Source organism: Lutjanus erythropterus, chromosome 3 (genome assembly GCF_056507025.1).
Source record: "Lutjanus erythropterus isolate fLutEry1 chromosome 3, fLutEry1.hap2, whole genome shotgun sequence".
Classification (NCBI taxonomy): Eukaryota; Metazoa; Chordata; class Actinopteri; order Lutjaniformes; family Lutjanidae; genus Lutjanus; species Lutjanus erythropterus.
In genome coordinates this window covers 5,033,765-5,047,991 of record NC_139319.1, presented here as the reverse complement: position 1 = coordinate 5,047,991, position 14,227 = coordinate 5,033,765, and the positions used below count along the sequence as shown (strand labels likewise).

Here is a 14,227-nt window from a genome sequence, read left to right as displayed (position 1 = left end):
GCATCAACCCTAAATATCTAGTGGGGCTCCACTATTTACTTTCAAAATAGTTTGTGCAGCATCATTCTAATGTTATGAATAACGATGAAGACGGGAGTGTTTTGCAGTTTTGAAGAAAAGAAATGCTGTGCAAATGTGTGCAAATGCTGTTGTTTCCTAACGTCACTACTCAGTGTTCACTGATTTATCAGTAAAATAAATTCTACTGCCACTATCTTGAAAACATCTTGATTTCTGCAGATGAGTGTTTTTAACCTGACAGCAGCAGACCCTCCCATTCAGTACCATTATTTCCAACAATGACTGAAATGCACCAGTATGAAGTACATAATACCGCCGGGGTTTTTCCCTTGTGTTGAGCTCCTCTGCTGACAGAACCCAGCAGGTGTTTTTTTTTTTTTTCACTAGAATTGTTAAAAGCAGAGAGGAGGAGGAGGATTTATCCTGAATTCTCTCTGCAGGTCACCAGTTTCTCCTCGGTGTGAAGAAAGGGATGGACGGGAGGGGAAGGAAGAGGAGAGACGCGCCCCCTCCTTCTTCCTGTAACATGTATCTGTCCGTCCTAACAGGGAGGAGTGCTGAACGTAGTCGGGAGGTCAGAGGTCGCCGGCATCAGAGAGCGAAGAAGAGGATGAGGACCACGATCATGATGGCGACCAGCACGCCGATGGCACACCACTGTCTGCGACCTGAAGAACACACACACACACACGTCTTTAGACACAATATACACTCAAACTGACACTAATGATGTTTCAGATGGAACTTTGAATCAACCTGCTGGGACGACATACAGAAGAGTAGATTTTTAAAGGAACAGCTCAACATTTTGGGAAGACATTATTCGCACAAGTCAGTTTCTAAAACTTTCACACAACAACTGAGGACAATTCAAGAGAATCAATCTGAAGCCCTTCCTGTTGGGGCGGTGACATCATGTGCCTACTGCTGAGTAAAGCGGGGACAGAGCGTTGTTTCTGGTGAGGCGTGTCCTTGATAAAAATGTCAGGGGTGTAGATTTGTTTGCGGTTGTTCAAGCAACTTCCTTGCATTTAGAAACCCCAGACGATCGGCACGCGGCGAGATCTACGATCGTCTGTCAGCACAAGACTAATGACTTCTTTGTGATTTTTAAATGTTTAGACAGAGCTGAGCTGACTGCTCTCTCCTCCAATCTCTGTGACAAAGTGTGGGTGTTGATTTAATTTTATTGAAGATAATATTTTCCATCATCCGGCTATAAATTCTGTCATAGAGGATGGCAAAAAGTTAGAATATTTCAACTCTGGATATTAATCATGTCTGCTGTTGCTGGTCTTTTATGCCAACCTCACCTAATTTTACCCTCCTGCTCTTGTGCACTAAAATAATATCTAGTTTACTGTCTACTGTCTGCCTGAATCCATGTGAATGCATCAGAAATCTGGCTTATTTTGCTTGGTGCACAGTTTGCAGCATTTTTCTCAATACAAATTACAAACTTACTGCTGGTCATGTGGGACACCTTCTCCAGCTTCTTTAGGACGGAGTCCATGCGGGACGATGTCTGGTCCATCTCGTCTCCGAAATCCCCCAACATACTGAAGACAAAAGGACAAGAGGACCGTAGTCAGTCTTTAGTGTAACACCACAGAGGCACCAAACCCGACCGTGAAAGCTTATAATTTACTCTAATTTTTCTACTCTCCCTCCCCAACGCTAATTTCATGTACTTGAAACTTATTTAGCCACTAAAACTGATTATTATGATCAAGCCTAAGTGTCCTTGGCTGCTGCAGACATTTTCAGCTCTACATAATATTACGAGGAGAGATTAAATCTGGGTGTATGGATGACGATGAAAATCAAACTTCTCCAGACTTGCTGGCACCACTGAAGGCCACAGTGTTTATTACATCCCTCAATATTAAAGCATTGGTTGGTTTAAAAAGATATGCTGACAATTTTGCCCTTCATAGAGCCAGTAGTGGGGCTGAAAATGTTAAGTTTGTCCTGAGGGGGGAGCTAGAGGAAAGTTCAACGGGCAGGCAAAGCAGTCAGAAAATTTCATTTTCTACTGTGACGTACAGTGAGTCACTGTTTACAGATTTTTAGCGATATAGTTTGCGTATGTTGGTATCTCCTGCTCGGCCCTGTGTGTTTCCATGCGGGCGTTTAGTCACCGTTCTCTGACAGCTGATGTGAAAGGAGAGAAAAATGTTTCTGGTCCTATTTTACTTCCTGAAGACCCGACGCGCTCAGTCACCCTTCTGTTGCCTAAACACGTTTAGATCCTGGACAGTCACAGGAAACATTTCTGGGAATCATACTCAGACCAAATAAATAAACAACGTAAAACTGTGTGTGTGTGTGGTGGGGGGGTTCAGTTCTACTCCACTGTTGTCCTTGGGAGAGGGCATCAGAGTATTTAATTTAAAAAAGCATAAAAAAAAAAAACAAAGCTGGAAATGAGGTCTAAAGTGCCCATCAGCTGTATAAAAGCTTCATTATTCAGACTTGGTGATTAAAACTCTTATTACTGAGCAGTAAAGGGATTTTAGCCCTCAACTGTTCTGCTGCTTCATTAATGGTGATTTCCTACACTTCCCAGAATCCCTTCTGATAATTCCCAGAGAATGACAAAGACTATCTTGCTTACTGAAGGGGGCATGTGGACGTAAGACGGTGTAAGATGGGGAAACAGCTGCAACTAATCATTATTTTCATTAAGAATATTTCTGCTAATTATTTTCTTGAATAAGCGATTTATCCGTTCGTCAATAACATGTCAGAAAATAGAGAAAAATCATAACTTTTCACAGTCATAATTCTCTCACACCAGAAGTGACTGGCCTTCAAATTGCCCGTTTTGTCCGACCAACATAAAACTAACAAAAGCAACAGTCTTTTTTTTTCTTGAAAATTGATAATTAATCAATTATAAAAATGGCTGCTGATTAAAGGTATAATCTGCAACATTCTCCTAAAAACCAAAAGTGTGTTGTGGTGACTGAATCTGCAGAGAATCTGCACTCTGGCTGTGTTTCCTTATTTTCTCACTGTTTTGCTGTGTTTTGGACGTTTCATCAACCCAAAACGTTGGTATCTGACGTCCTGAAGCGTTTACGAACAGCTCGGACAAATCCTACAGACCACTGACCTTAAACTTTCTTCTGACCAATCAATTAATCGACTAACTGACCCTGACATTTACTGCCCTTTGAAGTCACTGAAAATTTTCTTGTGGGCAATCAAAGACGGCACAGTCCGTTAAATTGGTTGAAACCAGCAGAAATTATAAAGTGAAGGAGTAAATCTGACAAAGATCAGGAGGAAGAAAGGATTCAAAGCACTTATCTGTAATAAGGACTTTCCTGTTTTACTTGACTTAAGACTAAAATCTGTAATTTACTGTCAATCAAGGGCAAGAAATAAAAAAAAGTAATGAAATTCTAATTGTATAGACTCATGCTCATGGTGTGTGTGTGTGTGTGTGTGTATACACTCACACAGCCTGTTCGTCGAGCTCGTCCCCGATGCGTCCCGACATGTCCTTGAGGACTCTGATGCTGCCCGACACCAACTCCAGCTGCTCATCCTGCTCCTGCATGATCAACTACACACACACACACACACACACACACACACAGTTACTCTTCATCCTCAACGTTTATCATTTCCCAAAAATATGTAAATGTTATTCCAAATGTACTGTTTACTTCGGGGCTGCACTGAAAGTCATTTCACATTCAAAGCTTCCATTGAGGTTTTCAAATGAAACTTCATTATTACCATGAAAGAATAAGAAATCCTCAAACAATATTCTCAGTTTCAATCAGGTGATTCATTGAATTTAACGAGGGACTCTTTTTTTGGTCATTAAATCAACTTTCTTTAGTGAATATAACTTATATGCGGCAAGCAGTCGACCAAAGAGTGTTTTGGCTGCAGTGAAAATGTTGTTTTAAACAGTTAAATGTCAACAAATATAGATATTTCAAGAGATAAAAACATGCTGTTTTTGGGAACGATTACATTCATTCTTCTGCGATAAATTTTGACTTCACAGCCCTGTGGGATTATTGGAAATGTTTGCATCACACGGGTCAGAAACAATCCTGCACAACCACCACTGGAATCTAACTCTGCAAATAATTTAATACTAATGAGATAATCTCGCCTTATCTGTATCTGCAACCGTGCAGAAATACTTTGTTCAAACACAATGAACAGACACGCAAAAAAAAAAGAAAAGCTGCACAGCATTCAAATATTGATTTAGGATTCAAATGTCAGTGTTATGAATGAAGCTTTTTCAGTGCAGCTCTTGTTTATTTCCCGGATAAACATGTTTTTGAATTTTTCTGCTGTTAAACATTACAAAGCATGTTATATTTGAAAAAGTGGCAAACGTATTCTGCTGGCAGAGCCGATGAAACACCCAAAGAACAGGCATATGCTCTTCTATCAATAAATTAAAAGTGTGAACAAGCACAACATTTTTTCGCGCACTTCCTACTAAAACCACACAGGATGTGTGAAGAAACATTTTCATCATCACAGTGCAGGAAATAGAAACCAACAGCTCTTACTCTGACTCTGAAAATAACCTTTACATGTAGATTTGATCCTCCTTCACTTCACTCACAGCGTGACACTTTGTAAAACCGCTAAAGATGTCGTCTACCTCATCTTTATAAAAGGAGCGCAGCGGGGATCCGACACACTCTCTGCTCATTTTCTATTCTTGTAATGTGATCCTTTGATTAACCGTTAACGTGACCTGATGGAGACAAACGTCACTGAACATTTTCAAGCTTCAGTCTGACAGTTATGACGCTCTCATCGAATCACTTTATATGAAATGATATGTATAACTGCAAAATAAATCACAGAAACACAATTAGAAATGTTGAGTGAGCTGGAGACAATATTTTAGAAACTAATCCTGGGTGATTATTTATTACGGTATGTTACTTTTCTTTACACTTTCTTATTACTCTGACTTAAAGAATGTGAAACTGATGAACGAGATCTCTCTCTTCCTCATTTTTACATTCCTGTCTTCCTCTTTTCCTTTCACCCTTCCATCATTTCCCCTTTTTCTGAAACAGACCCTTTTCTCTTCTTCTCTTGTACCTGCTGTTGTTCCTGTTGCTCCTCGATGTATCTGGAGTTTGCAGACACCATGTGGGCCTCCAGTCCCGATGACCTGTCCTGACCCGATGAAGTCAGCAGAGCCTGGACAAAAGACACACACGAGACACTGAGTTAGCAGGAAACAAAGAGCGTGTTTGCAGCTGCAGACGCAGGTCTATGGTAGGAGCGATCCGATTTCGACAGTTTTGTAGAGATTTACAGCCGCCACTGACTGCAACGCTTCCCAGATCTCGAGCTGCTCAAATAGTTTGTCTTCTGTATCTCATAAAATGTGTCAGAGCGACCTGACAACACATGAGCTGAAGTGTGAAACAAGAAGTTAAAATAAGTAATGACTGAATGAGTCAAGCTGACTTAAAACAAAGAAAAAAGTCCTTGAGAACATGATGATAGATCATACTTTAGCTGACTGTTTTTAATTAACAGGTTACTCTGAACAACTCAATATCCACTCATTACAATTACTGATATTACTATTATACTATTAATACTAAGTCTTAGTAAAAATTGTTTGTCAACCTAATGTTGCACAAGATGTCTCAAAATGCCCACAGTGCAAATGATGAACCCCTCTGATTTAGTTGTCGCTTCATTTCTCATCCATCTAGCACTACTTCATTACAGCTGAAGAGCAGACAGGAAAGGGGAACAAGAGACAGAGGAAGACACGAAGCAAAGGGCCGCACCAGTCGACCTGGGGGCCGCTGCAGAGGATTCATAGCCTCAGCACACAGGTCATGTGCTCTACGGACAGAGCTACAGGGGTGCCCTGCAACTTTGTTTTCTGGCATGAAATGCAGATTGAAAACTTGCAGTCACATGGGTGTGCTGGGGCTGTTACTATTTATTAATAATAACCGTTCAATTTTTTTAATCGTTTCTGTAATGATGTGCTCAAATTATTTTATTCCTTTCGTGTGTGTGGAATCAAACAGGACATCAGCTGGCTCGGAGTTGTGTCTAGACGGTAACCCTGGATCTGCCTAACTAAAACAAAAAGATTTGTACAAATTGCTTCTTCATATTGTGATGCAGCTCACATGTGGAAGAGGTTTACTGTAAGGGCCTTTTACCAGAAAATCACACTGTTCCAATAAGTCAGCTTTGACTAATTTTAACCCAAACCTGATGATCTTTTCCGACATTAAAAACTGAAAATAACCATGTGAAAAAAATAAGAAGTAAACATTGACTTTTGGTTTCTTACGGGAAAAAAGAAAGTCCTGTATTTGACAGACAACCTCCTCTCTTTGTCGCTCTTTCTACTAACTCACTTGTCTTCCTGACTTGTGCTGAATCAAGCATGCATGTGCATGACTTTGCAAATTTAGGGTTACCGTGTAGACATGACCCTGGCCCAAACACCATCCTCTGTCTCTCAACCAACTCAGTTGGAGACTCTACTGAACATGCTCTATGGGCTTAAAACACGAAAGCTTGAGGAATTTTTTCAGCTGGTCCGCAGAATGTAACTTTTATAGGAATAAATAGGGCACCATCCTTAAATGTAACAGCCAGTCCTCCATAATACCTTCATGATGCTCTGTTGTCCTACAATCACACCAGAGGACTGCACTATGAAGGACGCTCAACACAGACAGGCTTTCTTTGTATGAGCTGACTCAAAACTTAAATCTTCTTCAGGCTGTGTGCGCTCACGTAAAAAGGGACCTTTAATTACTTTTCTTTCACATGTGAGCCGTCCATTTCAGTCAAGATGAAGAGGTTGTTATAATGGAGAGCTATGGAGAATATAAAACAACAGGCTGTCCATTACAGCCACTGGAGTTTCACAGGAAAACAGCGTTGCAGAATCTCCCAAACAATGTAAGTGAATGGTTTCAGATGCACATAAAAAGACTAAAAGAATAAAATGCTGCATTACACCTGATGAGCAGTACAGAGGAATTTTATGCTTTTTTTTCAATTGAAAACTGGTCACCAGTCACTTTAATTGTTTGGGAGATTCTGCAGCTCTGTTTTCCTGTGAAACTCCAGCAGTGTTTTGCAGACTAAAAAAAAAAACTAACCCTGACCTTCAGTTGGCATGAGGGTGAGTGGATAATTACTGAACTAACCCTGTAGTCTTGCTTCATAGTACAGCCCTCAGGTTGTTGTTGTTTTTTGTCATGCTAACTAATCATGACAGTCTGTGGAAACATGCTGGATTTGACACCAGAGGACTTTGTGATCATGACTCATGGTTAAGGCTCTTTGCTGACTTGTGTTTGAAATAACTTGAACAAACTCTATTACTGTTAACTGAAAAAAAAAGTTTGTCTCAGCTGTTTTAAGAGTGCATTAAGACCACATTAAACAGCAATGCTTTTTTTTTTTATCCTGTGGTGAAGGGGGATGACAAATCAAGATCTGAACCATGGATATTGTTGTTGTGTGTTTTGTCTTGGACCACCAGGCAACCATGACGCCCCGAGTATCGTTTTGATCCTGGTGCCAAACTTCAGCATCATACTGACACTGAATGAAGAAATTTCAGATGATACCTAGTTCTGTTTATTATGAAACACTTTCTAAGTCCAAAATATACAAGCAACAGTGCACAGAATCAGAAATTTTACCAGGTGAGGTGTATATATTGTGTATGTATTTCATTTTGTGTTGACACGTCCACCAACCTGTCTGTTCTTCTTCTCTGCCTGAGCTACAGCAGAAGGGCTGGACAACTGTTCCTTCATCTCCTGCACACACACACAGATAAACACAAGAGAACGTTTTACAACTCTCACTCCACAATGTTTCACAATCGTAGCAAAAATCACTTTGAAAGCCCAGCTCAGCTCAGACAGCTTCATTAATGAGATTTTCTGCTGCTGTTCCAGAATCGCCGTCTGGCAAATCAAAATGTCAGGAGGTCTTTTGTTCCCTCTCAGTGAAGCTCTTTTTCTTTGCCTCGGATGACTCAGTTCTCTTCAGGTCTATTTAAGGATGGTACCTTTGCCTGCGAGACTCTTGTGTGGGAAAAGTGACTCATATTTTCCATTGTGCCAGCAGCGTGGACATTGATTCAGTTCAGCCAAGTCGGGAGCTTAACAGCTGCGGCGCAGGTAAACGAGCTGACGGGTATTGATGGATAATCAATTACACGTCTCCTTGCAATAAAAGCAACACAGTGAAAACACAGAAGTCGCTCCTGTGCTTCAGCTGTTGGAGCTGCTGCTCTGACTGATGTTTGACTTCGTCTGACCTGTACACTCTGTGAGCTTTATTAGAAACACTTCAGTTGCCAAAACACAACAGAGGACTCACAGGCAGTGTTTGTGTAACTGTCTCTCCTCCGACATGACCACAGGTAACCGCTGGTAACACCGTTCAAAACTCATAATATTAGATGATCACACACCAGTTAAAGGGATAGTTCAGAGTTTTAAACGGACGGTTGTATCAAGTACAGCTGGAGTAGCAGTGTAGGACCAGCAGAAAAACACCCAAAAAACACCATCAGTTTAAGTGTACGCTACATTTAGAATATTTTCACCATTTGACTTCGCCATCAGACAGACTTTTCCCATGGGAAATACCATTATAGAAGCCAAATATCGCTATTAAGGCAGAAGAAGACCAGCGACTTCAGTGTTCTGTAAGTTAAAATTAAAGTTTTCGCCAAAGGTATCTGGTTGCTTTGGAGAGAGTGATATCTGGCTTACATAACAGTGGTTTTCTCATCAGAAAATGCTTCAGCGCTTCTATATATGCAGAATTTTATTTGTGCCACATGTGCGTTGTCAGATTGGAGAACAGTATTCCCTAGTGCTTCAATTATTTACATTTTCTTTCTGAGTTTCACGTACGTGGTTGGCAGAAATATTCATCTCATATGACTCTCAGGGGCTCAGGTCGCGGTCCTGAAGTGGCCCACAGGCGCGAAAGAATAGTAACAAAGATCCGACCTGCAGCACGTCAACGTATGAAAGTAAACACTGAAGTCAGCGCTTAGTTTCACTTATATTTAAATGACATTTGGCTTTCACAACGGTGGTTTCCCATCAGAGAAGGCTGTCTCATGCAAGATAAAGAAGTGAAAATATTCTAAATATAGAGTAAGTACTGATGTTTATGAGGTAGCTACAGTCAGTTTTGCTGCTGACCCTGTCCAGAGCAGTACATTACTTTGCTAATACTCCTCTCTGATTTTCTGGGGACGTGTCGACCATCATACAGTGTAAGAAACACACTGACCATGGATAAGTACCTCATACAACCCCATTTCAAATAAGCCTATCCTTTTAATTGCTTTAGTTTGTAATTTGCTTACACCATATGACATAATAAACATTTGTTTTGCACACAACAGCTGTTGTCCTCTTTTACAGAGGAAATACAGGCAATCTCAACACTCCCTCATTCACTACTCCCACATAAGACGTACTCAGTAGTCTACACTACAGGGAACATTACATAGATTTCTTACACTTATGAAGTTTTTTGTATCATCACAGATACATGTAAGTTGCCCTGCTGTTAATTTTCACATGTATTTAAAGACAATCAGATCAGCTGATATTTTTTAGATTTAATGTAAACAAATAACATATACACATATTTTGATCCTTTAATTTTACAGGATTCATACAGCACTTCAAGGTATCTAAGCCTCTCAAAGCTTTTATCATCCCATCTAAATTGTTATGATAAAAGCAAGTCACGATCAATGCATTTTGCCACTTTATTTATTTCAAAAGCTATTCGTATTAACTTTGTTTTATTTAATGTTTGCTTTGCAGATTATGGGATCAACCGAGGACTTATGCAGCTATGAGTGACCACCATGACGAAGTCACCAAAGACACCAAAGAACAAGCAAAGACTCTTAAGATTTCACACCCCAATATATGAGATAACAAAAAATGACATGCTAGAAAAATCAATAAAAACTGCAGTTTGAACTGATGAATTTTTACCAGGACAGATTTCCTGGTTCGCTCCACGAAGTCTCTCCTCTCCTGGAGCTCATTGTCACCCAGCTTGAACTTCCCCGGGTTCGATTCCACGATATCTGAGCCAGTTAAGGACCCAACAGAAACACCGACTGGTCCATGTACAACAGCTAATGGCTTAAAAAGTTTAAGAGTACAAACAGGTTTGAAATTGAAAAGAGAAAAGAAGGCTCATCAGGAAATTGTCACGTTTACTTTGAAAGCATACATGAATATCCCTGCAAAGTACTCTGATTACCTCTTTTCAGCCACTATTTAGGAAACAGTATTTTATATATATTTATACACATTTTTCAGCTGCTCAAGTTATTTTCACTCTCAATTTAAGTGAATTATACTCAAAATGTTGACTGACATGTTGACTGACTGGTGTATGACAACTGATAATAATACATAAAGGTTTAATGAATTCAATCCTTTATTAAATCTCTTGTGAGCCAATTTTGTTTGTTAGTGTCTCTCCTGTCAAACAAAGCAAGCATCCTCTGGTATAAAATATAATAACAGCAAAGTGGTGAGTCACAGTAAGAAGTTCAGCCATTAAATGGAGGCAGGTTGAGTTTCCTCCTCTGCCTGAAGATTCTGCTCTTTCAAAACTGTTTTCTGACATTTTCCAAACTACTGACAGGGTCTTTTTATATCTCTGATCTTTGCTTGATTATATTTCTGGTCTTCAGAAAGTTAAAAGTAGCTCCTGAACAAGTGGAAAGATAAAGGGAGGAGAGGGAGAAGGAACAACACAAAGCATCTGTTTGTTTTAAAAATACTGACAGTCATGTGAAGATAGGGGCTGCGAGGACAAGGGAGAGAGATTCTGTTTCTGTTTAAAGGATACTGATGGTCTCACTGAGGTCCTCCAGGTCCCAGTCGATGGCCCTCAGACAGTTCCTCAGTTCATTGGTGCTCCAGTCCAGCTCATCACGACTTACCTGAGACAACAGAAAAACCAACAGGCAAATGGATTTTCATTCCAACCACAAAATTCACCAGACACAATTTTGTTTTCACAAGGTCACGCTTACAAACAATTGGAGATGTGGGTGGTGAAGGTCTGAAACTAGGCTATGAGCACTGAAAATATAGTCCTAAGATTCAACTGCATGGTGTAACAAGGGGTAGCAATGTAGGACTTGAGCCATGATAGTCGGCACAACTGGACAAAAACTGAAAAATACAATATTTGCTAAATGTAGATTTAAAGTGACCAATACAATACCAACAATGTGGGTAAAGATATGCTGGCAATTAGAGCTGCAATGATTAAGTGATTGTCAAATTAATCGCCAAGTATTTTGATAATCGATGAATAAGTTTGAGTCATTTTTTCAGGGAAAAAAAGTGAGGATTCCCCGATTCAAGCTTCTTAAATGTGAACATTTTCTGGCTTCTTTACTTTACTCTTAGATGATATTAACCTTAATGTCTCCGGGTTGCGGGAAAAACGAGATATCTTGGGCTTTGTCATCTTAGGTTTCATCATCTGAGTGATAATTTTCACAACCGTTTGACATTTTATTGACCAAACAACGACGATTGATTAAATGAGAATATAACTGTCAGATTAAACGATGATGAAAATAATCATTACTTAAAGCCTTACTGGCAATGCACATCATTATACAACAGGAATGAGCGATGCATCCTCTCAAGCTATAAAATATGAGCATTACAATAGAGCAGAAAACTTAAAAAAAAAAAAAAACTATAATAAAGACTATTAGGTCTTTTTCCAACAACTCTGACAAGTTGCTTTCATCGGTTTTTAGCGTCTCCCAGGAACATTTGTTGTATTGTGCAAAAGTTTCACTGGTTCTATATATGCAACATTTTATTCATGTCACATTTGTGTTGTCAGATTGGAGAACAGATCTCCATATTCCCTAGTGCTTCAATTATTTCTGAATTTCATGTACGTGGTTGGCAAGAAAATTCAACCATGTGATTGTCAGGCGCTCATAGGCTGCGTTCACACTGGAAGCCTTAGTGCTCAATTCGGATTTACTGCTCAGATCAGGGTTTATTTTGTTTGGCTGTTCAAATTATTTTTAAATATAGCCAATATCAGATTCCAGTGAGAACAGGTCACGTTCCCGAACTGGCCCGAAAGAACAATAACAAAGGCTTCACATGCAGCACGCTGACATATGAAAGTAAACACAGAGGCCACTGAAGTCTGTGTTTTTAGTTTCATTTATGAGTTGATGTGCAGCAGAAACCAAAGAATTCATAAGCAGATAAAAAAATAATGAAGAAAGAGAGCCAAATGTTTTAATCATGGCCGTTTGTGGCACAATGGCTGCAAAACAAGGAGCGGTGGGTAAAATGGCTTCACAGAGACAGATTTTATCCAGAATTTCAGGATGTCAATGGGTTACGTTCACGCACAGCTGTCACCTTTAACTTCAGATTTGTGACCACATATCAAAGAGGCCCAGATCAAAATAGGGAAGATCAGATTCCATGTGATTTGTGCTCATGAAAAAACAGATATGAGTCACATATGAGCAACAGCATCTGATACTTTTGGCTTTGGGACACTTTTGCCTGCACGTGTGAACGTAACCTTTTCTAAATTTTGTGTGTTGAGCGTGCTTGGCCACCACAGACCCAGGATTTACTGCCCTCTGGTTTAGGGTGTGATAAGTCAGTGTGGACGGTGTGGTTGGCAAGAATATCCACCTACATATGACTCCAATAAGCTTTAAGTTTCAGGGCAGTGATTTACTGTTGAGGTGGTGGAGGGCTGCTCACCTGTGTCCCATCCTGCAACAGTTCCTCCCATCTATCAAACAGGCTCCGAGCACGAGACAGGGCCTTCTGCACCTCCCTGGACACACACAGACATAAGACACATTAAGAGCACAGAAAGTGTTGGCTAGTCGACTTCACCCTTGAGGTTCCTGGCTGTTTGTCAAGCTGGACTCTGGAGCTACGCCCCTCGTTTGACCAAAACAAACACAGAAGCCACATTTCGCATCCTTCTCTAACTTCGCAGCAACTTGTAAACTGCCTGACAGCACAGTCCCACAGCTGTCCAAGTGTTTACAGTGAAAGTCAGATGAAACAAAAACAAATCTCACAGATAACTCTGTGCGGAACCGACTCTTGTTAGTCTGGACAAACATCAACACACTGAACACCTCGGCGCAGCTGCTAGCTGATGCTAATTAGCTACAGCTAGCCACTGAGCTAAACTTCGCGAATGTAACTTTGTCCTGAAGGAAAACACCAACTCGCTGTTGACCTTAGCTTTAAACGAGTTGTCTTTTGAATTAGATTGAGGTAACGCTGAGTTTTAGGTCTTAATTTGTTTATTTCTTACCCCTTCACAACGAAAAATGGGTCTTCTATCGACATGATGCTTTCTTCCGCTTCACCCCCCAACGCATGCGCACTGTGCAGGAAGACCACAGGGGCCGTCTAGAAGGGAACCTCGGACACGTCTAACTCTCGCGAGACTGATGGTTTTAACAAGAACTCTTATCTTTCCCCGACCCTAATCAGACATTTTTGTCCCTAACCCCACCGGTATTTCAAACGCAGCGTCGCCACAATAAAAACCATAAATGGTATGTGCAATATGCACAATGAAGCGACAACGACTCCAAATCTCGCGAGAGTTCACAAACATTGGGTTCCCTTCTGTACACAGCCGCTCAAAAGGTATGTCATGACACTTGGCAATCTGTGTCGTTTGTATCACGTAGTGACTCAGTTATTCCAAAGTTATGGTCATCTACGACACTAGCCTATGAAAATATCAACACGGATTTGTTGCATTATTCTACTGCATATCCTTTCTTTCTTATCCCAGTTCGTAAAAGTTGGCCAAAGGGAAAACGTAGCCTCCATCAATCAAATCTACGTTTACGTTTTTGCAGGCTAATAGTTTGAAGATGATTAAAGTTGACGTTTCAGTATTAAAGGAGGGGAAATAATCGCTGTAAGTTTGTAGAAACTGACTTGCTGGGGCAGAAGAGGAGTTATACCAGAGGGCTACACATCTGCACAAGATTAGTTGCCATGGTGACGTCTATGCAATCACTGCCTGCGTCTGCAGTAAATTGCAGGAGTTTATACAGATCAAAAGCTATGAACTGCATTTAACTCTTTGTATCCATCTTCAGATGGAT

At 40.4% G+C, this 14,227-nt stretch overlaps 1 protein-coding gene across 1 annotated transcript; it reads right to left on the bottom strand.

Moving 5' to 3' along the window:
- Positions 1-550: 550 nt before the first annotated feature.
- On the bottom strand, positions 551-13,495 carry stx10 (syntaxin 10). The gene is made up of 9 exons (XM_084714771.1): positions 13,417-13,495; positions 12,846-12,921; positions 10,930-11,023; positions 10,059-10,153; positions 7,776-7,838; positions 5,119-5,220; positions 3,489-3,595; positions 1,486-1,580; positions 551-689 (listed from the first exon to the last, which is right to left on the bottom strand). Exons 1-9 carry the CDS (start codon positions 13,449-13,451, stop codon positions 613-615), a joined length of 744 nt encoding a protein of 247 aa, XP_084570897.1. The 5' UTR covers positions 13,452-13,495; the 3' UTR covers positions 551-612.
- Between the last annotated feature and the right edge of the window lie 732 nt (positions 13,496-14,227).